Source organism: Pecten maximus, chromosome 4 (assembly GCF_902652985.1).
Source record: "Pecten maximus chromosome 4, xPecMax1.1, whole genome shotgun sequence".
In the NCBI taxonomy this organism is placed as follows: Eukaryota; Metazoa; Mollusca; class Bivalvia; order Pectinida; family Pectinidae; genus Pecten; species Pecten maximus.
Genome location: NC_047018.1, coordinates 10027186 through 10054348, shown reverse-complemented (window position 1 = coordinate 10054348; position 27163 = coordinate 10027186). Strand labels below are relative to the sequence as shown.

The 27163-nt window shown below is 39.2% G+C and overlaps 1 protein-coding gene across 3 annotated transcripts; it reads right to left on the bottom strand.

Annotated features, from left to right (window-relative positions):
* Positions 1 to 2: 2 nt before the first annotated feature.
* Positions 3 to 27149, bottom strand: LOC117325192 (DNA methyltransferase 1-associated protein 1-like). 3 transcript variants are annotated; one of them, XM_033881214.1, is made up of 13 exons: positions 26987 to 27149; positions 24190 to 24303; positions 23444 to 23535; positions 22792 to 22912; positions 21822 to 21896; positions 20950 to 21168; positions 17514 to 17621; positions 6711 to 6899; positions 6176 to 6247; positions 5883 to 5955; positions 4903 to 5057; positions 4434 to 4592; positions 3 to 1044 (listed from the first exon to the last, which is right to left on the bottom strand). In XM_033881214.1, the coding sequence occupies exons 2-13, from the start codon at positions 24280 to 24282 to the stop codon at positions 988 to 990; spliced, it is 1413 nt and encodes a 470-aa protein (XP_033737105.1). In that variant the 5' UTR covers positions 24283 to 24303; positions 26987 to 27149; the 3' UTR covers positions 3 to 987. The 3 variants fall into 3 exon arrangements, with proteins under 3 accessions (XP_033737105.1, XP_033737104.1, XP_033737106.1); XM_033881213.1 differs by lacking the exon at positions 26987 to 27149 and adding an exon at positions 25839 to 25865; XM_033881215.1 differs by lacking the exons at positions 24190 to 24303; positions 26987 to 27149 and adding an exon at positions 23740 to 23760.
* Between the last annotated feature and the right edge of the window lie 14 nt (positions 27150 to 27163).

Here is a 27163-nt window from a genome sequence, read left to right as displayed (position 1 = left end):
TAGTGTTTTTCCTCTTTTATTCATCTCAAGACTTTGTTTTGATAAATCTGGGGTAATTATTTCAATTTTTTTCTTTGTTCAAAAGAAAATTGGTCTTGTGATTCTGACACGACAAATAACAGACATGTATGCATGTAGCTGCAGCAATTGATAGTCAACATTAACTTTACAACCACAACAATCATTTCATTCTAATCACAACATCTTCATGATTTTAGTCCCAAACATAACAAATTATACAAATCTTGTATTGCCTTTCACACCCATTTACACTAGGTAACATACTACCCAACACATACATGCATTCATTGGTAACAGTGACAGCCCTGTATACTGTCCACTGGGACAGTAGGTTTAGGATACTCCGTCCACTGGGACAGTAAGTTTAGTATATGCTGTCCACTGGGACAGTAGGTTTAGTCTCCCCATAGAGCTATTCAGTAGTGAAAATAGGAAGTTTACAGTAGTCTCTATTATATCAAATATCAAACTGCAATTCATTCAAGATATCTTGGGAGAATAATCATGTTTTAATAAACATGCATAATTGATTTCATGTCCGTTTTCAAGTTTGGAATTTTAACTGAATCAGAAGTGAGATTCCATGGTAGAGATCTAGATTATCAGGCTGTTGTATGAATAGTTCACACATATTTTGGAAAGTCCAACAAAATTGTACTATGATAGAAGAGATTCCTGGCAATAGATGTCCTGTCACCATTTATAGCCACTAACTCCAACTAATCTTCTGTCCTGTACATTCAGCTGGAATTCACTTTAGAGTAGCAGCCTCTCGGCTCTTCTTGGACGATTTTAACATTAAAGTCAAAAGGCGAGTGTTTTTGTTACCAACACAAAACCTGCTAGCAGAGCTCCCCTTGCTTCATATAGTTGCACTTCCAAGTCTTGATGAATACCAGGGGAGACAACTCCAGTAGGATTACACATACCAGTGAGATCTGAGGTTGTAGTACCTACTTCTCATTCTCAGTGTTTAATCTTCTTCAGGATGTTACTTTGCTCTATAGCAGCCTTTCTTTTTCTCTGAAAACAAATATATACATTCATTTAATTAAAATATTGACAGTTCCTATTCTAATTTATATAGCTTATGCTGTTAAATAATAACTGAAAACTTCGATCTGAAATGATTTTATATTTTAGCTGCTGAATTCCTTTACCTAGTGTTCAAAATGTCTTGCATAAATATTTTCAAAGTCTAAAAAAAAGTTTGATCAAATTATATTTTTAAATATATTATTGAAATTGAAATGCTGAACTATTCCATAGGTGTGTAGTTGAGTCAATTAATACTTATCTATTTTTAGCCCACCATCATCAGATGGTGGGCTATTCAAATCGCCCTGCGTCCGTGGTCCGTCGTCCGTCCCTCCGTCCGTCCGTCCGTCCCTCCGTCCGTAAACAATTCTTGTTATCGCTAATCCTCAGAAAGTACTGAAGGGATCTTTCTCAAATTTCATATGTAGGCTCCCCTTGGTGCCTAGTTATGCATATTGCATTTTGAGACCAATCAGAAAACAACATGGCCGACAGGCAGCCATCTTGGATTTTGATAATTGAAGTTTGTTATCGCTATTTCTGAGAAAGTACTGAAGGGATCTTTCTCAAATTTCATATATAGGTTCCCCTTGGTGCCTAGTTATGCATGTTGCATTTTGAGACAAATCGGAAAACAACATGGCCGACAGGCAGCCATCTTGGATTTTGATAATTGAAGTTTGTTATCGCTATTTCTGAGAAAGTACTGAAGGGATCTTTCTCAAATTTCATATGTAGGTTCCCCTTGGTGCCTAGTTATGCATATTGCATTTTGAGACCTATCGGAAAACAACATGGCCAACAGGCGGCCATCTTGGATTTTGACAATTGAAGTTTGTTATCGCTATTTCTCAGAAAGTACTGAAGGGATCTTTCTCAAATTTCATATATAGGTTCCCCTTGGTGCCTAGTTGTGCATATTACATTTTGAGACCTATCGAAAAACAACATGGCCGACAGGCAGCCATCTTGGATTTTGATAATTGAAGTTTGTTATCGCTATTTCTGAGAAAGTACTGAAGGGATCTTTCTCAAATTTCAAATGTAGGTTCCCCTTGGTGCCTAGTTATGCATATTGCATTTTGAGACCTATCGGAAAACAACATGGCCAACAGGCGGCCATCTTGGATTTTGACAATTGAAGTTTGTTATCGCTATTTCTCAGAAAGTACTGAAGGGATCTTTCTCAAATTTCATATATAGGTTCCCCTTGGTGCCTAGTTGTGCATATTACATTTTGAGACCTATCGAAAAACAACATGGCCGACAGGCAGCCATCTTAGATTTTGACAATTGAAGTTTGTTATCGCTATTTCTCAGAATGTAATGAAGGGATCTTTCTCAAATTTTCATATGTAGGTTCCCCTGGGTGCCTAGTTATTCATATTGCATTTTGAGACAAATCGGAAAACAACATGGCCGACAGGCAGCCATCTTGGATTTTGACATTTGAAGTTTGTTATCGCTATTTTTCAGAAAGTACTGAAAGGATCTTTCTCAAACATTTTTGTAAGTTCCCCTTGGTCTGTAGTTCTGCATATTGCATCTTGGGACCAATAGGAAAACAACATGGCCGACAGGCAACCATCTTGGATTTTGACAATTGAAGTTTGTTATCGCTATTTATCAGAAATTGCTGAAGGGATCTTTCTGAAATTTCATTTGTAGGTTGCCCTCTGTGCCTAGTTATGCATATTGGATTTTGAGACCAGTCAGAAAACAACCTGCCCGACAGGCAGCCATCTTGTATTTTGACAATTGAAGTTTGTTATCGCTATTTTACAGAAGGTACTGAAGGGATCTTTCTCAAATTTCATATGTAGGTTCCCCTTGGTCCCTGGTGTTGCATTTTGGGACCAATCCGAAAACAACAGACAGCCATTATCGCTAAATCTTAAATTTTTTATAGAGGTTCCTCTTGTTTGAAAAGTACTAGAGGGCTGTTTCTGAATTTACACAGATTAGTAAGACTTAGAGGAAGGGAAAAGTAGAGAAAAGATCAATCTGACATGGAACCTATAAAGATCATTCAATGGTGGGCGCCAAGATCCCTCTGGGATCTCTTGTGACAATTGAAGTTTGTTATCGCTATTTCTGAGAAAGCACTGAATGGATCTTTCTTAAATTTCATATGTAGGTTTCCCTTGGTGCCTAGTTATGCATATTGCGTTTTGAGACCAATCTGAAAACAACATGGCCGACAGGCAGCCATCTTGGATTTTGACAATTGAAATTTGTTATCGCTATTTCTGAGAAAGTACTGAAGGGATCGTTCTCAAATTTCATATGCAGGTTCCCCTTGGTGCCTAGTTATGCATATTGCGTTTTGAGACCAATCTGAAAACAACATGGCCGACAGGCAGCCATCTTGGATTTTGACAATTGAAGTTTGTTACCGCTATTTCTGAGAAAGTACTGAATGGATCTTTCTGAAATTTCATATGTAGGTTTCCCTTGGTGCCTAGTTATGCATATTGCGTTTTGAGACCAATCTGAAAACAACATGGCTGACAGGCAGCCATCTTGGATTTTGACAATTGAAGTTTGTTATCACTATTTCTGAGAAAGTACTGAATGGATCTTTCTGAAATTTCATATGTAGGTTTCCCTTGGTGCCTAGTTATGCATATTGCATTTTGAGACCAATCTGAAAATAACATGGCCGACAGGCAGCCATCTTGGATTTTGACAATTGAAGATTGTTATCGCTATTTCTGAGAAAGTACTGAATGGATCTTTCTGAAATTTCATATGTAGGTTTCCCTTGGTGCCTAGTTATGCATATTGCATTTTGAGACCAATCTGAAAATAACATGGCCGACAGGCAGCCATCTTGGATTTTGACAATTGAAGTTTGTTATCGCTATTTCTGAGAAAGTACTGAATGGATCTTTCTGAAACTTCATATGTAAGTTTCCCTTGGTGCCTAGTTATGCATATTGCATTTTGAGACCAATCTGAAAATAACATGACCGACAGGCAGCCATCTTGAATTTTGACAATTGAAGTTTGTTATCTCTATTTCTCAAAGTACTGAATGGATCTTTCTCAAATTTCATAAGTAGGCTCCCCTTGGTCCCTTGTATTGCATTTTTGGACCAGTCTGTCCTGAAAACAACCTGGCAAACAAACAGCCATTATCATTCAATCTCAGATTTCTTATATAGCTAGGATTCCCTTGTTTGAAAAGTACTGGATGGATGTCTCAATTTGCACAGATTAGTAAAATGAAGGGAAAAGTAGAGAAAAGATCAATCTGACATGGAACCTATGAAGATCATTCAATGGTGGGCGCCAAGATCCCTCTGGGATCTCTTGTTTAATTACACATGTATGATTAAAAAAAACAAGCACATAAATACAGTAAAACCTACGTTTGGTGTTCCTGGTGTTCCAACAACATCAATAGCCTCCGCTAATTTCTTCTGTCTAGAGGGTGAGTCTGGTGTGAGGAGTACAGGGTTGAAAAGATTGGAGGATATTTCCAGATTAGCTGTACTTGTGTCTGGCTTGATCAGGTCAGGTTCAACAGCCTTAAAAATCAACATACACCCTTAACATAATACATCAGGTTATAACATACTACATAAACACCTTTAGCATATAATACATTAGTGTCATTTCTTTTTATAGAATAACATTAATTTTGATATACCATATGTATTTTTTGGTAGTTGATAAGAAGACATTTGCAAATTTACAAATCATACAAATCGTATATTTTCATGCAACTAAGAGTATATTGATCTTTAAATGTTATTAAAATTGGAAACTTCACGACATGTATCAAGGTTTTATCTGATTCAATATCAAGAGATGAAAGATGGTTATGATTCTGTTTACCTTTCCTGGTGCAAGAGTTTCAAATCTGTGTCTCAAAGACTCCACCTCATAATCACATGTCGCTAATGCCAACTTCAGTTCATACAACAGCACTATGTCCTGTCGCAGTTCATTGAACTGTGTCACAATTTCCTCTGTCGGCATGGGATTGTACTCTGAATGGAAGGTGAATAACAGACAGGAAAAGTCTTTATAATGGCTTATAAAAGAGGAACCATACTCCATGTTACAGAGGCTGACTGGATGTACTATATACCTGCTGTGCACTAATATTTACTTCTAAAATAATTTCTCTCTCATCGTGGAGTATAAAAAAGGCCAAAGTTACGGTAACTCCAATCAAACTTTAACAGGACATTGTATAGGCCAAAGTTACGGTAACTACAATCAAACTTTACCAGGACATTGTATAGGCCAAAGTTACGGTAACAACAATTAAACCGTACCAGGACATTGTATAGGCCAAAGTTACGGTAACTACAATCAAACTTTACCGGGACATTGTATAGGCCAAAGTTACGGTAACTACAATCAAACTTTACCAGGACATTGTATAGGTCAAAGTTACGGTAACTACAATCAAACTTTACCAGGACATTGTATAGGTCAAAGTTACGGTAACTACAATCAAACTTTACCAGGACATTGTATAGGCCAAAGTTACGGTAACTACAATCAAACTTTACCAGGACATTGTATAGGCCAAAGTTACGGTAACTACAATCAAACTTTACCAGGACACTGTATAGGCCAAAGTTACGGTAACTACAATCAAACTTTACCAGGACATTGTATAGGTCAAAGTTACGGTATCTACAATCAAACTTTACCAGGACATTGTATAGGCCAAACTTACGGTAACTACAATTAAACCATACCAGGACATTGTGTACTAAATATACTGACCAGGGTACGAGCCAGCTATATATAATTGTCAGTAGAAATCATTAACTCCATCACCAGAGGAGGCTGATACTAACCTATTCCTAACTCCTCTAAAACTTGTTCTATAGCCTTAGTCTTCTTCTGTCCTATAGATGCTGGCAGCTTCATCTGGAACCATAGAGTTAATCCTCTCTATACACATCATTAGATAATTATAATAACATGATACCAACACGATAACTTACCAGGAACTGATTTAGTGATAATGATAATATCAAGACATATACATGTATATATATATATTAAATAAGCATATGTTACAAGCCATTACAGCACACATAGTTTACCGACATGACTAAAGAGGTCTGTCTAGATAATAGGTACTTACCCTCTGACTTCTAAGTGATACACCTGATGCCTTGAAATCTGCAAACTTAATACCAGATGGTTCCACAGATGGCTGAAAACAGAAACTGTAAAGTTAATTCCTGGTCTAAAGGTCAGATTTATATTATTAGGTAAAATATCAGTTTGAGAAAAGTTCAGGTTAAATAGAAAATATTTAGGAAAAACTAGCACATAGCAAACAAAATCAGTTATGAATAAAAACTCTTAATATAGCTGACTCGATCATGGAATGCAGATTTTGTTAGGCAAATTATGGTCAGTAAATTAAACTTGAAACAATTGAGTGTTTGTGTTTTGATGTTATAAATCTACTGTAAACCACTAAATTTCATATTTTCAATTTTTGTGAACTATGTATATTTCATTCACACAAAATTCAATTGCAATTGACTGCATGCTATTTCATACTGATATTATCTAGTATGATCATAAGACAATAAGATAATGTTGTTCGACAATAAGATAATGTTGGTCGACAATAAGATAAGTAGTGTTTAAGATCAATTGAATCTCACCAGTCCTTCTTTGAGTTTCTGTTGCTGGTGGACTTTTTTCTTGTTGTGTTTTTTCTCTGCTCTTCGACTGTCAATGTTACTATCTGCAGCTGTGATCAACTTCTGGAGGTCTTGTGTCTTTTTCTCTCGTTCCTTCTTCCTCAGTTCAATCTTCTTAAGCTCTGCAATCAAATGTTCTTCTTCTTCCACCTGTAAACAATAACAAGGCATCTGAAGTGATACTAGTTCCCTAAACATTGACCAATATCCAACAAAAGATGGTAAAAATGGTCGATTCACAATGCCATTCATGATTAGGAAAACACTGCTAAATATCAGAACAAGATATGGTAGTTGTGAGTAAAATTTTGAAGTAACAGAAATGACCAGGGTGTTCAAAAGTGAATTTGTAAAAGAGATGATGGCTGTGAGTGAATATATGAAGTTTCAGGACAATTGGATAATTAAAGAAGTCAGCAGAGCAAGGACGTAGATTGGTTACACAGTCATGTGCAAACTTATCCCTTGTCTTAATGCAATGATTAAATTCTCTTCATTTTCCATGTAAAAAATAGTTAAATGTTAATTACTAGATTGAACTTTTTGGATAACACGCAAAACATTCATCTAGAATTGATGGCATGGACAGGAATCACACAACAGAAGCTATATTTAAGCATTGAACTGCTTTCAGTTGGAAGTTATGGGCTGATGAATGCCAACTGGACAAAGGCAAATTTAATGAAGCGTGCTAGCGCTTCATGTTGAATTTGCCTTTGTCCAGTTGGCATTCATCAGCCCATAACTTCCAAATAAAAGCAGTTCAATGCCTATACTTACATTTGACAACGATTTTTAAAGACTATATCCAGGAATTTTGCTCCGACGATGAATGAACAAATTATTATCGTCAAAGACGGAACAGCCTTTTCAACAGCCATCTTTCTTTATCGCCGACGTGACAATTATGACGTCACTATATTAATGACGTCATAATGAAGATTTGGAAGTTATGGACTCATAACTTCCAAGTGAGCTTGGTAAAGTTATATAGTGGGGCTGCAGTGTTAATGCAAATATAGGTTTGACAGGGTGACACCTTGTGGTATGGACAGGAGTTACACAACAGAAGCTATATAGGTTTGACTGAGGCCGACACCTTGTGGTGTGGACAGGAGTTACACAACAGAAGCTATATAGGAGGTTTGACTGAGGCCGACACCCTGTGGTGTGGACTGGAGTTACACAACAGAAGCTATATAGAAGGTTTGACTGAGGCCGACACCTTGTGGTGTAGACAGGAGTTACACAACAGAAGCTATATAGGAGGTTTGACAGAGGCCGACACCTTGTGGTATGGACAGGAGTTACACAACAGAAGCTATATAGGAGGTTTGACTGAGACCGACACCTTGTGGTGTAGACAGGAGTTACACAACAGAAGCTATATAGGAGGTTTGACTGAGGCCGACACCCTGTGGTGTGGACTGGAGTTACACAACAGAAGCTATATAGGAGGTTTGACTGAGGCCGACACCCTGTGGTGTGGACTGGAGTTACACAACAGAAGCTATATAGGAGGTTTGACTGAGGCCGACACCTTGTGGTGTAGACAGGAGTTACACAACAGAAGCTATATAGGAGGTTTGACAGAGGCCGACACCTTGTGGTGTGGACAGGAGTTACACAACAGAAGCTATATAGGAGGTTTGACTGAGGCTGACACCTTGTGGTAAAGACAGGAGTTACAGAACAGAAGCTATATAGGAGGTTTGACTGAGGCCGACACCTTGTAGTGTGGACAGGACTTACACAACAGAAGCTATATAGGAGGTTTGACAGGGTGACACCTTGTGGTGTGGACAGGAGTTACACAACAGAAGCTATATAGGAGGTTTGACTGAGGCCGACACCTTGTGGTATGGACAGGAGTTACACAACAGAAGCTATATAGGAGGTTTGACTGAGGCCGACACCTTGTGGTGTGGACAGGAGTTACACAACAGAAGCTATATAGAAGGTTTGACTGAGGCCGACACCTTGTGGTATGGACAGGAGTTACACAACAGAAGCTATATAGAAGGTTTGACTGAGGCTGACACCTTGTTGTATGGACAGGAGTTACACAACAGAAGCTATATAGGAGGTTTGACTGAGGCCGACACCTTGTGGTGTGGACAGGAGTTACACAACAGAAGCTATATAGGAGGTTTGACTGAGGCTGACACCTTGTGGTGTGGACAGGAGTTACACAACAGAAGCTATATAGGAGGTTTGACAGGGTGACACCTTGTGGTGTGGACAGGAGTTACACAACAGAAGCTATATAGGAGGTTTGACTGAGGCTGACACCTTGTGGTGTGGACAGGAGTTACACAACAGAAGCTATATAGGAGGTTTGACAGGGTGATACCTTGTGGTGTAGACAGGGGTTACACAACAGAAACTATATAGGAGGTTTGACAGAGGCCGACACCTTGTGGTGTGGACAGGAGTTACACAACAGAAGCTATATAGAAGGTTTGACTGAGGCCGACACCTTGTGGTGTGGACAGGAGTTACACAACAGAAGCTATATAGGAGGTTTGACAGAGGCCGACACCTTGTGGTATGGACAGGAGTTACACAACAGAAGCTATATAGGAGGTTTGACTGAGACCGACACCTTGTGGTGTGGACAGGAGTTACACAACAGAAGCTATATAGGAGGTTTGACAGAGGCCGACACCTTGTGGTGTGGACAGGAGTTACACAACAGAAGCTATATAGAAGGTTTGACTGAGGCCGACACCTTGTGGTGTGGACAGGAGTTACACAACAGAAGTTATATAGGAGGTTTGACAGGGTGATACCTTGTGGTGTAGACAGGGGTTACACAACAGAAACTATATAGGTGGTTTGACAGGGTGATACCTTGTGGTGTAGACAGGGGTTACACAATAGAAGCTATATAGGAGGTTTGACTGAGGCTGACACCTTGTGGTGTAGACAGGGGTTACACAATAGAAGCTATATAGGAGGTTTGACAGGCTGACACCTTGTGGTGTGGACAGGAGTTACACAACAGAAGCTATATAGGAGGTTTGACAGAGGCCGACACCTTGTGGTATGGACAGGAGTTACACAACAGAAGCTATATAGGAGGTTTGACTGAGACCGACACCTTGTGGTGTAGACAGGAGTTACACAACAGAAGCTATATAGGTTTGACTGAGGCTGACACCTTGTGGTGTGGACAGGAGTTACACAACAGAAGCTATATAGGAGGTTTGACAGAGGCCGACACCTTGTGGTGTGGACAGGAGTTACACAACAGAAGCTATATAGGAGGTTTGACTGAGACCGACACCTTGTGGTGTAGACAGGAGTTACACAACAGAAGCTATATAGGAGGTTTGACTGAGGCCGACACCCTGTGGTGTGGACTGGAGTTACACAACAGAAGCTATATAGGAGGTTTGACTGAGGCCGACACCCTGTGGTGTGGACTGGAGTTACACAACAGAAGCTATATAGGAGGTTTGACTGAGGCCGACACCTTGTGGTGTAGACAGGAGTTACACAACAGAAGCTATATAGGAGGTTTGACAGAGGCCGACACCTTGTGGTGTGGACAGGAGTTACACAACAGAAGCTATATAGGAGGTTTGACTGAGGCTGACACCTTGTGGTAAAGACAGGAGTTACAGAACAGAAGCTATATAGGAGGTTTGACTGAGGCCGACACCTTGTAGTGTGGACAGGACTTACACAACAGAAGCTATATAGGAGGTTTGACAGGGTGACACCTTGTGGTGTGGACAGGAGTTACACAACAGAAGCTATATAGGAGGTTTGACTGAGGCCGACACCTTGTGGTATGGACAGGAGTTACACAACAGAAGCTATATAGGAGGTTTGACTGAGGCCGACACCTTGTGGTGTGGACAGGAGTTACACAACAGAAGCTATATAGAAGGTTTGACTGAGGCCGACACCTTGTGGTATGGACAGGAGTTACACAACAGAAGCTATATAGAAGGTTTGACTGAGGCTGACACCTTGTGGTATGGACAGGAGTTACACAACAGAAGCTATATAGGAGGTTTGACTGAGGCCGACACCTTGTGGTGTGGACAGGAGTTACACAACAGAAGCTATATAGGAGGTTTGACAGAGGCCGACACCTTGTGGTGTGGACAGGAGTTACACAACAGAAGCTATATAGAAGGTTTGACTGAGGCCGACACCTTGTGGTGTGGACAGGAGTTACACAACAGAAGTTATATAGGAGGTTTGACAGGGTGATACCTTGTGGTGTAGACAGGAGTTACACAACAGAAGCTATATAGGAGGTTTGACAGAGGCCGACACCTTGTGGTATGGACAGGAGTTACACAACAGAAGCTATATAGGAGGTTTGACTGAGACCGACACCTTGTGGTGTAGACAGGAGTTACACAACAGAAGCTATATAGGTTTGACTGAGGCTGACACCTTGTGGTGTGGACAGGAGTTACACAACAGAAGCTATATAGGAGGTTTGACAGAGGCCGACACCTTGTGGTGTGGACAGGAGTTACACAACAGAAGCTATATAGGAGGTTTGACTGAGGCCGACACCTTGTGGTGTGGACAGGAGTTACACAACAGAAGCTATATAGGAGGTTTGACTGAGGCTGACACCTTGTGGTGTGGACAGGAGTTACACAACAGAAGCTATATAGGAGGTTTGACAGAGGCCGACACCTTGTGGTGTGGACAGGAGTTACACAACAGAAGTTATATAGGAGGTTTGACAGGGTGACACCTTGTGGTGTAGACAGGAGTTACACAACAGAAACTATATAGGTGGTTTGACAGGGTGATACCTTGTGGTGTAGACAGGAGTTACACAATAGAAGCTATATAGGAGGTTTGACAGGCCGACACCTTGTGGTGTGGACAGGAGTTACACAACAGAAGCTATATAGGAGGTTTGACAGAGGCCGACACCTTGTGGTATGGACATGAGTTACACAACAGAAGCTATATAGGAGGTTTGACTGAGACCGACACCTTGTGGTGTAGACAGGAGTTACACAACAGAAGCTATATAGGAGGTTTGACAGGCTGACACCTTGTGGTGTGGACAGGAGTTACACAACAGAAGCTATATAGGAGGTTTGACAGGCCGACACCTTGTGGTGTGGACAGGAGTTACACAACAGAAGCTATATAGGAGGTTTGACAGAGGCCGACACCTTGTGGTATGGACAGGAGTTACACAACAGAAGCTATATAGGAGGTTTGACAGGCTGACACCTTGTGGTGTGGACAGGAGTTACACAACAGAAGCTATATAGAAGGTTTGACTGAGGCCGACACCTTGTGGTTTGGACAGGAGTTACACAACAGAAGCTATATAGGAGGTTTGACAGGCTGACACCTTGTGGTGTGGACAGGAGTTACACAACAGAAGCTATATAGAAGGTTTGACTGAGGCCGACACCTTGTGGTTTGGACAGGAGTTACACAACAGAAGCTATATAGGAGGTTTGACAGGCTGACACCTTGTGGTGTGGACAGGAGTTACACAACAGAAGCTATATAGAAGGTTTGACTGAGGCCGACACCTTGTGGTTTGGACAGGAGTTACACAACAGAAGTTATATAGGAGGTTTGACAGAGGCCGACACCTTGTGGTGTGGACAGGAGTTACACAACAGAAGTTATATAGGAGGTTTGACTGAGGCCGACACCTTGTGGTGTGGACAGGAGTTACACAACAGAAGCTATATAGGAGTTTGACAGGGTGACACCTTGTGGTGTAGACAGGAGTCACACTACAGAAGCTATATAGGAGGTTGACAGAGGCCGACACCTTGTGGTGTGGACAGGAGTTACACAACAGAAGCTATATAGGAGGTTTGACAGGGTGACACCTTGTGGTGTGGACAGGAGTTACACAACAGAAGCTATATAGGAGGTTTGACAGAGGCCGACACCTTGTGGTATGGACAGGAGTTACACAACAGAAGCTATATAGGTTTGACAGAGGCCGACACCTTGTGGTGTGGACAGGAGTTACACAACAGAAGTTATATAGGAGGTTTGACAGGGTGACACCTTGTGGTGTGGACAGGAGTTACACAACAGAAGCTATATAGGAGGTTTGACTGAGGCCGACACCTTGTGGTGTGGACAGGAGTTACACAACAGAAGCTATATAGAAGGTTTGACTGAGGCCGACACCTTGTGGTATGGACAGGAGTTACACAACAGAAGCTATATAGAAGGTTTGACTGAGGCTGACACCTTGTGGTATGGACAGGAGTTACACAACAGAAGCTATATAGGAGGTTTGACTGAGGCCGACACCTTGTGGTGTGGACAGGAGTTACACAACAGAAGCTATATAGGAGGTTTGACAGAGGCCGACACCTTGTGGTGTGGACAGGAGTTACACAACAGAAGCTATATAGAAGGTTTGACTGAGGCCGACACCTTGTGGTGTGGACAGGAGTTACACAACAGAAGTTATATAGGAGGTTTGACAGGGTGATACCTTGTGGTGTAGACAGGGGTTACACAATAGAAGCTATATAGGAGGTTTGACAGGCCGACACCTTGTGGTGTGGACAGGAGTTACACAACAGAAGCTATATAGGAGGTTTGACAGGCTGACACCTTGTGGTGTGGACAGGAGTTACACAACAGAAGCTATATAGAAGGTTTGACTGAGGCCGACACCTTGTGGTTTGGACAGGAGTTACACAACAGAAGCTATATAGGAGGTTTGACAGGCTGACACCTTGTGGTGTGGACAGGAGTTACACAACAGAAGCTATATAGAAGGTTTGACTGAGGCCGACACCTTGTGGTTTGGACAGGAGTTACACAACAGAAGTTATATAGGAGGTTTGACAGAGGCCGACACTTTGTGGTGTGGACAGGAGTTACACTACAGAAGTTATATAGGAGGTTTGACTGAGGCCGACACCTTGTGGTGTGGACAGGAGTTACACAACAGAAGCTATATAGGAGTTTGACAGGGTGACACCTTGTGGTGTAGACAGGAGTCACACTACAGAAGCTATATAGGAGGTTTGACAGAGGCCGACACCTTGTGGTGTGGACAGGAGTTACACAACAGAAGCTATATAGGAGGTTTGACAGGGTGACACCTTGTGGTGTGGACAGGAGTTACACAACAGAAGCTATATAGGAGGTTTGACAGAGGCTGACACCTTGTGGTATGGACAGGAGTTACACAACAGAAGCTATATAGGTTTGACAGAGGCCGACACCTTGTGGTGTGGACAGGAGTTACACAACAGAAGTTATATAGGAGGTTTGACAGGGTGACACCTTGTGGTGTGGACAGGAGTTACACAACAGAAGCTATATAGGAGGTTTGACTGAGGCCGACACCTTGTGGTGTGGACAGGAGTTACACAACAGAAGCTATATAGAAGGTTTGACTGAGGCCGACACCTTGTGGTATGGACAGGAGTTACACAACAGAAGCTATATAGAAGGTTTGACTGAGGCTGACACCTTGTGGTATGGACAGGAGTTACACAACAGAAGCTATATAGGAGGTTTGACTGAGGCCGACACCTTGTGGTGTGGACAGGAGTTACACAACAGAAGCTATATAGGAGGTTTGACAGAGGCCGACACCTTGTGGTGTGGACAGGAGTTACACAACAGAAGCTATATAGAAGGTTTGACTGAGGCCGACACCTTGTGGTGTGGACAGGAGTTACACAACAGAAGTTATATAGGAGGTTTGACAGGGTGATACCTTGTGGTGTAGACAGGGGTTACACAATAGAAGCTATATAGGAGGTTTGACAGGCCGACACCTTGTGGTGTGGACAGGAGTTACACAACAGAAGCTATATAGGAGGTTTGACAGAGGCCGACACCTTGTGGTATGGACAGGAGTTACACAACAGAAGCTATATAGGAGGTTTGACTGAGACCGACACCTTGTGGTGTAGACAGGAGTTACACAACAGAAGCTATATAGGTTTGACTGAGGCTGACACCTTGTGGTGTGGACAGGAGTTACACAACAGAAGCTATATAGGAGGTTTGACAGAGGCCGACACCTTGTGGTGTGGACAGGAGTTACACAACAGAAGCTATATAGGAGGTTTGACTGAGGCCGACACCTTGTGGTGTGGACAGGAGTTACACAACAGAAGCTATATAGGAGGTTTGACTGAGGCTGACACCTTGTGGTGTGGACAGGAGTTACACAACAGAAGCTATATAGGAGGTTTGACAGAGGCCGACACCTGGTGGTGTGGACAGGAGTTACACAACAGAAGTTATATAGGAGGTTTGACAGGGTGATACCTTGTGGTGTAGACAGGGGTTACACAACAGAAACTATATAGGTGGTTTGACAGGGTGATACCTTGTGGTGTAGACAGGGGTTACACAACAGAAACTATATAGGTGGTTTGACAGGGTGATACCTTGTGGTGTAGACAGGAGTTACACAACAGAAGCTATATAGGAGGTTTGACAGGCTTGACACCTTTGTGGTGTGGACAGGAGTAGTTAACAACAGAAGCTATATAGGAGGTTTGAACAGGCTAGATACCTTGGTGGATGTAGAACAGGAGTTACACAACATAGAAGCATATAGGCGGTTTTGACAGGGCCGATCCCCTTGTGGTGCTGGACAGGAGAGTTACCACAACAGAAGCTATATAGGAGGTTTGACAGAGGCTGAACCTTGTGTGTATGACAGAGTTACACAACAGAAGCTCTCTAGATGTTTGACTGGAGGCCGGACACCTTGTGGTTTAGACAGAGGAGTTACACAACAGAAGCTATATAGGAGGTTTGACTGAGGCCTGACACCTTGTGGTGTGGACAGGAGTTACACAACAGAAGCTATATAGGAAGGTTTTGACGAGGCCGACACCTTGTGGTTGTGGACAGGAGTTACACAACAGAAGCTATATAGGAGGTTTGACTAGGATGGCCGACACCTTGTGGTGTAGACAGGAGTTACACAACAGAAGCTATATAGGAGGTTTGACTGAGGCTGACACCTTGTGGTGTGGACAGGAGTCCCACAACAGAAGCTATATAGAGGTTTGACTAGAGGCCGACACCTTGTGGTTTGGACAGGAGTTACACAACAGAAGTTATATAGGAGGTTGACAGAGGCCGACACCTTGTGGTGTGGACAGGAGTTACACAACAGAAGTTATATAGGAGGTTTGACTGAGGCCGACACCTTGTGGTGTGGACAGGAGTTACACAACAGAAGCTATATAGGAGATTTGACAGGGTGACACCTTGTGGTGTAGACAGGAGTCACACTACAGAAGCTATATAGGAGGTTTGACAGAGGCCGACATCTTGTGGTGTGGACAGGAGTTACACAACAGAAGCTATATAGGAGGTTTGACAGGGTGACACCTTGTGGTGTGGACAGGAGTTACACAACAGAAGCTATATAGGAGGTTTGACAGAGGCTGACACCTTGTGGTATGGACAGGAGTTACACAACAGAAGCTATATAGGTTTGACAGAGGCCGACACCTTGTGGTGTGGACAGGAGTTACACAACAGAAGTTATATAGGAGGTTTGACAGGGTGACACCTTGTGGTGTGGACAGGAGTTACACAACAGAAGCTATATAGGAGGTTTGACAGAGGCTGACACCTTGTGGTATGGACAGGAGTTACACAACAGAAGCTATATAGGAGGTTTGACAGAGGCCGACACCTTGTGGTGTGGACAGGAGTTACACAACAGAAGTTATATAGGAGGTTTGACAGGGTGACACCTTGTGGTGTGGACAGGAGTTACACAACAGAAGCTATATAGGAGGTTTGACAGAGGCTGACACCTTGTGGTGTGGACAGGAGTTACACAACAGAAGCTATATAGGAGGTTTGACAGAGGCTGACACCTTGTGGTGTGGACAGGAGTTACACAACAGAAGCTATATAGGTTTGACTGAGGCCGACACTTTGTGGTGTGGACAGGAGTTACACAACAGGAGCTATATAGAAGGTTTGACTGAGGCCGACACCTTGTGGTGTGGACAGGAGTTACACAACAGAAGCTATATAGGAGGTTTGACAGAGGCTGACACCTTGTGGTGTAGACAGGAGTTACACAACAGAAGTTATATAGGAGGTTTGACTGAGGCTGACACCTTGTGGTGTGGACAGGAGTTACACAACAGAAGCTATATAGGAGGTTTGACTGAGGCCGACACCTTGTGGTGTGGACAGGAGTTACACAACAGAAGCTATATAGGTTTGACTGAGGCCGACACCTTGTGGTGTGGACAGGAGTTACACAACAGAAGCTATATAGGTTTGACAGAGGCCGACACCTTGTGGTGTGGACAGGAGTTACACAACAGAAGCTATATAGGAGGTTTGACTGAGGCCGACACCTTGTGGTGTGGACAGGAGTTACACAACAGAAGCTATATAGGTTTGACTGAGGCCGACACCTTGTGGTGTGCACAGGAGTTACACAACAGAAGCTATATAGGAGGTTTGACAGGGTGACACCTTGTGGTGTGGACAGGAGTTACACAACAGAAGCTATATAGGAGGTTTGACTGAGGCCGACACCTTGTGGTGTGGACAGGAGTTACACAACAGAAGCTATATAGGAGGTTTGACTGAGGCTGACACCTTGTGGTGTGGACAGGAGTTACACAACAGAAGCTATATAAGAGCACCTTGTGGGGTGGACCATTCCAGGAATAACCTATCCAGGTATGACTAACAACCTCTTTTGTCAGAAAATGTTCCTCAGCCAAACAATCAAAGGACACATGTTTCTGTTGTCTTCTGTTTCATGTTACATACCTGTTCTGGAGTTCTTTCAAATAGTTTTGTTAGCTGAAGTTTCCTCTTTCTTTCGTGTTCTGCATCAAACACTCTTATTTTGGGTTCAGTGCCTTGTGGAGCTCTCACCTGTAAAACAACAATTCCCTTATAAGTGAGTACATTTAGTTCTCATGCATCACATAATGGTACAATCAGAGTCTGTCTGACCACAAACACTTTGGACACCGACGACAGTAACACTATTGATTTTTCTGTTCTGGACTCACTGCAACGAAGACAGTCAAGCTATCCTTTTATTATTTAATTTCTTTCCATCCCAGATACTCTTATTGTCTAAAATGTATCAGTGTACAGATATGTCTTATTGGAATTGTGGATATCCTTCCTGTGGAACTCTAGCCAATCGCTTTGGAGAGACCAGCTATCTGACAAATACACCAGTTTCTTTTGCTTCACCTTTCAATATCTTACACAAGATGTGTTTGTAGGCTTTATATTTTACATAACCAGTCATTACTTGCTTTGTCATTCAGCTCTAGATTTGTCTTTCTCTGTTACAAGGGATCTGTTGATATACCAAGATATGGCACTGAAAACCCATGTACTAGCTTAGACAGCATCAGCTATTCTGCTCTAACACATCCTAGCATTTTCTGTTGATAGTTGTGGCTTTTTTTTTTTATTTATAACAGGAACTGTAACATCACATTTCCAGTAAATTGCCAATATAGCCTAATTTCAAACACTTTACAAACTTTGAGTACAAGTGATTGTTACATATCTATGTTATATTGTGGGGCACCATAGTTAGATACATAACTTAGTTAGATACATACCTTAGTTAGATACGTACCTTAGTTAGATACGTACCTTAGTTAGATATGTACCTTAGTTATATACATACCTTAGTTAGATACGTACCTTAGTTAGATACGTACCTTAGTTAGATATGTACCTTAGTTAGATATGTACCTTAGTTAGATACATACCTTAGTTAGATACGTACCTTAGTTAGATACGTACCTTAGTTAGATATGTACCTTAGTTATATACATACCTTAGTTAGATACGTACCTTAGTTAGATACGTACCTTAGTTAGATATGTACCTTAGTTAGATATGTACCTTAGTTAGATACATACCTTAGTTAGATACGTGCCTTAGTTATATACATACCTTAGTTAGATATGTACCTTAGTTAGATACATACCTTAGTTAGATATGTACCTTTGTTAGATACGTACCTTTGTTAGATATGTACCTTAGTTAGATATGTACCTTAGTTAGATATGTACCTTAGTTAGATACGTACCTTACCTAGATATGTACCTTAGTTAGATATGTACCTTAGTTAGATACGTACCTTAGTTAGATACGTACCTTAGTTAGATATGTACCTTAGTTAGATACATAACTTAGTTAGATACGTACCTTAGTTAGATACGTACCTTAGTTAGATACGTACCTTAGTTAGATACATACCTTAGTTAGATACGTACCTTAGTTAGATATGTACCTTAGTTAGATACATACCTTTGTTAGATACGTACCTTTGTGAGATATGTACCTTAGTTTGATACGTACCTTAGTTAGATATGTACCTTAGTTAGATATGTACCTTAGTTAGATATGTACCTTAGTTAGATACATACCTTAGTTAGATACATACCTTTGTTAGATACGTACCTTTGTTAGATACGTACCTTAGTTAGATACGTACTTTTGTTAGATATGTACCTTAGTTAGATACATACCTTAGTTAGATACGTACCTTAGTTAGATACATACCTTAGTTAGATACGTACCTTAGTTAGATATGTACCTTAGTTAGATATGTACCTTAGTTAGATATGTACCTTTGTTAGATACGTACCTTTGTTAGATACGTACCTTAGTTAGATACATACCTTAGTTAGATACGTACCATAGTTAGATATGTACCTTAGTTAGATATGTACCTTAGTTAGATACATACTTTTGTTAGATACATACCTTAGTTAGATATGTACCATAGTTAGATACATAACTTAGTTAGATATGTACCATAGTTAGATACATACCTTTGTTAGATACATAACTTAGTTAGATATGTACCTTAGTTAGATACATACCTTAGTTAGATACGTACTTTTGTTAGATACATACCTTAGTTAGATACATACCTTAGTTAGATACATACCTTAGTTAGATACATACCTTAGTTAGATACGTACCTTAGTTAGATACGTACCTTAGTTAGATATGTACCTTAGTTAGATATGTACCTTAGTTAGATACGTACCTTATTTAGATATGTACCTTAGTTAGATACATACCTTAGTTAGATACGTACTTTTGTTAGATATGTACCTTTGTTAGATACGTACCTTAGTTAGATACGTACCTTTGTTAGATATGTACCTTTGTTAGATACGTACCTTAGTTAGATATGTACCTTAGTTAGATATGTACCTTAGTTAGATATGTACCATAGTTAGATATGTACCTTTGTTAGATACGTACCTTTGTTAGATACGTACCTTAGTTAGATACGTACCATAATTAGATATGTACCTTAGTTAGATATGTACCTTAGTTAGATATGTACCTTAGTTAGATACGTACCTTAGTTAGATACATACCTTAGTTAGATACATACCTTTGTTAGATACGTACCTTTGTTAGATATGTACCTTAGTTAGATATGTACCTTAGTTAGATACATACCTTAGTTAGATACATACCTTAGTTATATACATACCTTAGTTATATACATACCTTAGTTAGATACATACCTTAGTTAGATACGTACTTTTGTTAGATATGTACCTTAGTTAGATACGTACCATAATTAGATATGTACCTTAGTTAGATATGTACCTTAGTTAGATATGTACCTTTGTTAGATACGTACCTTTGTTAGATACATACCTTTGTTAGATACATACCTTTGTTAGATATGTACCTTAGTTAGATACGTACCTTAGTTAGATACGTACCTTAGTTAGATACGTACTTTTGTTAGATATGTACCTTTGTTAGATACATACCTTTGTTAGATACATACCTTTGTTAGATATGTACCTTAGTTAGATACGTACCTTAGTTAGATACGTACCTTAGTTAGATACGTACTTTTGTTAGATACATACCTTAGTTAGATACATAACTTAGTTAGATATGTACCATAGTTAGATACATACCTTTGTTAGATACATAACTTAGTTAGATATGTACCTTAGTTAGATACATACCTTAGTTAGATACGTACCTTAGTTAGATACGTACTTTTGTTAGATACATACCTTAGTTAGATACATACCTTAGTTAGATACGTACCTTAGTTAGATACGTACCTTAGTTAGATACGTACCTTAGTTAGATACGTACCTTAGTTAGATATGTACCTTAGTTAGATACATACCTTAGTTAGATACGTAACTTGGTTAGATACGTAGCTTAGTTAGATACATACCTTTGTGAGATTGTTACATATGCCATAATATCTCTCCTTCAAGTCCTCTACACTTCTGTTATGAAACTTCTCTCTATCCCAGCGATCATGTATAATTAAAAATCGAAGATCAAATCTTTTACAAAGGTCGAACAGGTGGTCAGTTTCCTGGCGTGTCCAGTTGTCATCATGAAGGTGTTGTTGATATTCTAGATCTGAATATACTGGAACATCTACAGCCTACAAAACACAAATGTACCTTAATTTAGTACCACAAAACCCAAATCTACTGACTCCAGACAGATTGAATATGATAAACATCACACTATGAGTGTTATTAGGTGGCATGTTTGAACCCTCACCTTTACTTTCACTACAAAGTTAGTGTTTAATTTTCTAACAATTTGTGGAATTCCAGTAATCTAGAGTTACTGATGTAGTCCTAAAATCATTAAACACAACTTGATATCATAATTATAAAGCCTACCACGCTTCAAAGAAATCATTCCAAAACTGTTGGAGGAAATCTCTGAAGAAAAATTAAATACCAAAATAAACAAAGGGTCACTAATAACTTTTGCAAAAATAGTGGAATCAAATGCTATTCACAGAAAGACAACTATTTGATTATCAAGTTTACCAAGTTTTAAAGAAATTAATCAATAAAACGTAGGAGGAAATCTGTTAAAAAAAGATTACGCTGGATGGATGGCCATACTATAATACATCAAATTTGACAGGGGTAAAAAAACAAAATCGTAGACGATAAAAAGAAGAACACATTTCTTGTGTATTATAAGGTAATATTCAGGATCTGCTTCCTTTACTAAATATAAATTTGTGTTGTGTACCTCATGGGTCTTTTAGTTTATTTCTATTCAAATGAAACTTGCCTTGTTAAACCTGGCAAAGGGGTAATCCTTGCCTTCATCAGCCTCTCGTCTCCAGTGGTAGAATATAGCACCGTCCTATAGAAATAGAGTCAAGTCATTGGTTACTCAACAGTTATTAGTTAATCAATCAGGTAACTATCAAAATCTCAATGTAGGAGAAAGTTTTCTAGAGTAAGACAATTTCTTTCAAGACTTGGAACATATTCTGTACTTGAATATTAACAGAGGGATCTTGGCACCAACCATTGAATGATCATTATTGATTCTTTGTCAGCATGACCTTCTCTCTACTTTCCTTTATTTCTTCTTTTCCTCTTATAATCTGACAACAATAGCAAGTGGAACCTACATGTGAAGGTTGAGAACTATTCCTTCAATTCTTTCCAAGAATAAAGTGATAACTAACTGCAATTCTCTCAATCCAAGATGACAGCCTGTCAGCCATTTTGTTTTTCTGATCAAAAATCAAAATTAAATTTGTACAAATAGGGACCAATGAGAACCTACTAAAGATGTTTGAGGAATATTCCTTCAGTACTTTTCAGGAAAAAGTGATAACAAACTTCTAATTCTCAAAATCCAAGTTGGCCGCCTGTCAGTCATTTTGTTTTTCTGATCAAAAGCCTAAATTAAATTTGTACAACTAGGGACCTAGGGAAACCTATACATCAAGTTTGAGGAATACCCCTCCAGTACTTTACAAGTTCAAGAAATAGAGATAATAAGGATTGTTAATGGAGGGATGAATGACAGACGGACCAAAGACCATGGATGCAGGGTGATTTGAATTGCCCACATCTGTAATGATGGTGGGCTAATAAAAGCAGAGAGTTATAGGGAAAGTTAATAGCAGGAAAAAACAGATTACTTTGTATTAATTAAGAACAATTAATCTAAGCGTCAATCCAACCTAACTTTTTACACTGATTATATTTGGAGATTGATATAACTACAGATTTGACTTTTTTACCTTCCTGGCTGGGTTAGAGAAAGGCATCCACTTCCAGGGCCGCACCTTACTACTACCAATCTTTGCCTTCATCTGTTTGTAGCCTTGGTTTGTGTCCGTTGGTATGATAGGTGGAGAATCCCTAAGAACATAATTTAACACTTCAGCAATATCTTATCTTGGCTGACATCACATCCTAAAACAATTATGTAGAATATCCAACAAATATCAGTTAAACCAAGATGCTCTTTTTAGAACAATCTGATATTTTTCATTCCTCCATTTTTTTTAATGTACAGATCCTTAGAAGCTATATGTTCATTTACAAAGTATAAATATTATCTGATTTTCTTTATTAGTGGTACCAATGGAGGAATGCCCGTTGGTAGTTCTTTTATTAGTGGTACCAATGGAGGAATGCCCGCTGGTAGTACTTTTATTAGTGGTACCAATGGAGGAATGCCCGCTGGTAGTACTTTTATTAGTGGTACCAATGGAGGAATGCCCGTTGGTAGTACTTTTATTAGTGGTACCAATGGAGGAATGCCCGTTGGTAGTACTTTTATTAGTGGTACCAATGGAGGGATGTGTTTACTACATGTATACACACAAAGAACAAAATGTCAAGATTTATTTCCTAGAAAGAACAATAAATATTCCCTGTCTCACGTACTTGTTATCTGTCCATAGGAGGCCCCATACTTCCCGATGCATCCCCTCTGGACGCTTGAAAGAGACATCCATGGACTTTCTCGTCACCTTTTTCTGCAGAGAAAACAATATCTTCAGTATACCCATCAGTAGGGAGGCAGCTTTTTCCTATAGCTACCTATCTAATAAGTCATGTGATATCACAGGTATCTCAAACACTCACATATATGTGTTAACAGGATATTTTTACCTGTAATTTGCTTGTGATGTCATCTGATTGTACAGGATGATGTCATCTTTTTGTACAGGGTATTTTACCTGAGGTTTGCTCATGAGGGCATCTTTTTGTACAGGGTATTTTACCTGAGGTTTGCTCATAAGGGCATCTTTTTGTACAGGATATTTTACCTGAGGTTTGCACATGAGGGCATCTTTTTGTACAGGATATTTTACCTGAGGTTTGCACATGAGGGCATCTTTTTGTACAGGGTATTTTACCTGAGGTTTGCACATGAGGGCATCTTTTTGTACAGGATATTTTACCTGAGGTTTGCACATGAGGGCATATTTTTGTACAGGGTATTTTACCTGAGGTTTGCACATGAGGGCATCTTTTTGTACAGGATATTTTACCTGAGGTTTGCACATGAGGGCATATTTTTGTACAGGATATTTTACCTGAGGTTTGCACATGAGGGCATATTTTTGTACAGGGTATTTTACCTGAGGTTTGCACATGAGGGCATCTTTTTGTACAGGGTATTTTACCTGAGGTTTGCTCATGAGGGCATCTTTGGTGATGAAAGCTTGCTCTGGAGCAGCATCAATATCCAGGATGTCTCTAACATCACTCCCCGCCATCTTAGCACTGTGTTCTTGAACCTAAAATTGTGGTAAAGAATTTCAATTTTTTTATGAAATAACAATAATAATACAAAAAAATATTTTTCTGATAGCTCACATTTTGTTTAATTTAAGATTTTATTCAAGAATTTATATATTCTGTCTAGCCAGATAAACCTATATTCCATAATACAAATACAAACTTTCAAACAATGCAAACATATAATAGTTTAAAATATAGTCTTTTTACTAGACTGATTATAAAATAACATCGGTTTAATGTTTTGATAAATCTATCATTTTACAAGACAACACATAATTGATGTTACCAACAAATTAAACATGAAGAATATAAAACATCCATAAACAAGGTAGGGTGTCAATAGTATACATCTGTATATAGATAACTCAGCGTCAGAGGTTTAATGAACTGAGTGAGGATTATCTAACGGTGATTTTGTAAACACTGATTAATACAGGCTATAATTATACATAATACATCTTTTAGATGCAGCTTGTAGATTCAATGTATCAATAACTATTAAACAACATAATTCTTTCTGCATATTCCTTTTCAATTCCTCCAGTTGGAAAGACATATGTACATTGTAAAACAAATATGTTATCCTACCAAGGATAGAAAGCTGTAATATGGAATCTATCATTACGCAAAACTAAACTCTACATGGGCTTTGACAGTAAAACACTGTACACATCAAGAAATATTCAAAAATATTGACATCCCACCTTTACAATGATCAACAATTCAAGGATGAAATGTATCAACTGAAAAACAACTTTATTAGTTGATAATAAATTCAAAGAGTGTAGAATAGCAATTTCAGAGTATGTAGTGTTTATCAGAAATTAATGTTCTATTTATTTTCCAACTCATTGCTACCAGACTGTCACACATTGACAATTATTTCAGTACAAAGTGGTTTTGGTGTTGAGTAACAATAGCATGGACATTTGAGGGACAGAGAGGAAAACATTCTGTAGGTATTTATTTTATATGTCAATACAACAGATTAAGCCGAAGTATATAAACCACTATTTCTGGAGAAAAAAAAACCAGGAATGAAACCCTGTTACAATGAAAGAGACAACATGCAGGGGTGTTGTCCCTTTCATTGACACACAACCAGTGACAGAAAGAACCCAATCATTCTGACATTATTTTCTTATTACCTATACAAAGGATACCACCATGGAAAAAAACAGTTAGATAAAAAAACTGAGGGAACACTATATCTAAGGAATAATAATACCCTCGGAAATAGTTGTGAAACATATGCCCCAGAAGGCCCTGATCCAGTCCAACCAAAGTCAGTGAATCAGATCATGGGTCAGAGAAACCTTGCTACAGTACTAGTACATGCCACAAGATAGTGTAGTATTTTATTAAGACAATTTTATATTGAGTATGTTGAATGTAGGTATTATGGTTTCTGAAGTGAAATTAATGTATTAAGGTCGAAGGAAGATCACACACGTAGCTGGATTGAAAAGATGATCTGCTTACCCTGTGGTGCATAAATGAAATTAAACAGAAAGAACAATAACAGGGTTACCTCTCGTGACATTATGATTAGTCTTAAAAGGTTGTAGATTGCTGTAAAAATAGATGTATTAATTAACATAAACTTTATTTCATTCAGAATTCAACATTAGGTTAATAGCAACACATTATGGTACAAATGTATACACATGATTTCAGAAAAATCCAACAGATCGCTGTAAAAAATAGATGTATGAATTAACATATAATTAAACATGTTGGGGAAAACCACCAACTTAGGTATAATCACAATCTAGCGTATTATACACCAATTGAGGTATAGTTTTGTTACTAAAAATAGCCAAAATCACTCTAAAGCTAATTAACTTCTTAAAAAATGTCATCCAAGTCATTTATTTAGCCATGAAACATCATACAAATGCAAAAATGAAAATTATTTGCACATTGGAAAGCACCAGAAATTGATGCAATACTTCAAGTAATGTATGTGTAACATAAAGTTTCTAGGCTTTCAGTAAACATATTTTAGTTGAATATTATTTACCTGGTCATAAATTAAATAGCCATTAAGAAAAACATTTCAAAATTTACTATTAAATCGATTTTGTCTATTTTTAGTAACCAATCCATACTCGAACTGGGGTATAATACACAAATTTGTGTGGTCTCCCAAACCTGTTTTTATTTCATTCAAAATTCAACATCAGGTTCATAGCTCTAAGCTAGATGAGGGTCTATACAGACGGAATGGAACACAGATTTGGGACTAAATGGGTGTTTTGGGGTAAATAAATATCTCATTTAACCATAAATGTAAGGTAGGTGTTATGTCACGCCCGATTTTATTGTGTTTGCACCAAAATCTTAGCGACACAAAACGGTGTCGGAGAATTCAGTGCGCTCTGGTCCTACACAATACATGGCGTCAGGTTTACTTTTAAAATATGCTAGCTATATATATATATCGCAGTTATCTCATTGCAGCACATGTTAAAGTTTTGCAGTAGAGACTTGTATATGTAAATGATTACATATACTGGTACACATTTAAGAAATACAACATTTTCAAAATGTACAAAATGGTTTTGTTCCAACAAGTGCTTATATTTTTGTGTTGCCACTCTCCTGTCAAAAACAATTTACTAGAATCTCGATATAATGCGAAATCTTCATCCATATTTTAACAACTCTTATACTAACCAAACTGAAGTAAAGAAGTAACACAATATAGATTCTTCACAGCTTCTTAAATAAGTAAAACATTATTGCTTCCGTTCCCTCCTCATTTGGTTGGTTTGGTTATTATTTCTCTTGATTTCGTATTGGAAAAATACGCTCAGTTCAAGCGTTCATTTGATTAAAAACATGACGAGATAT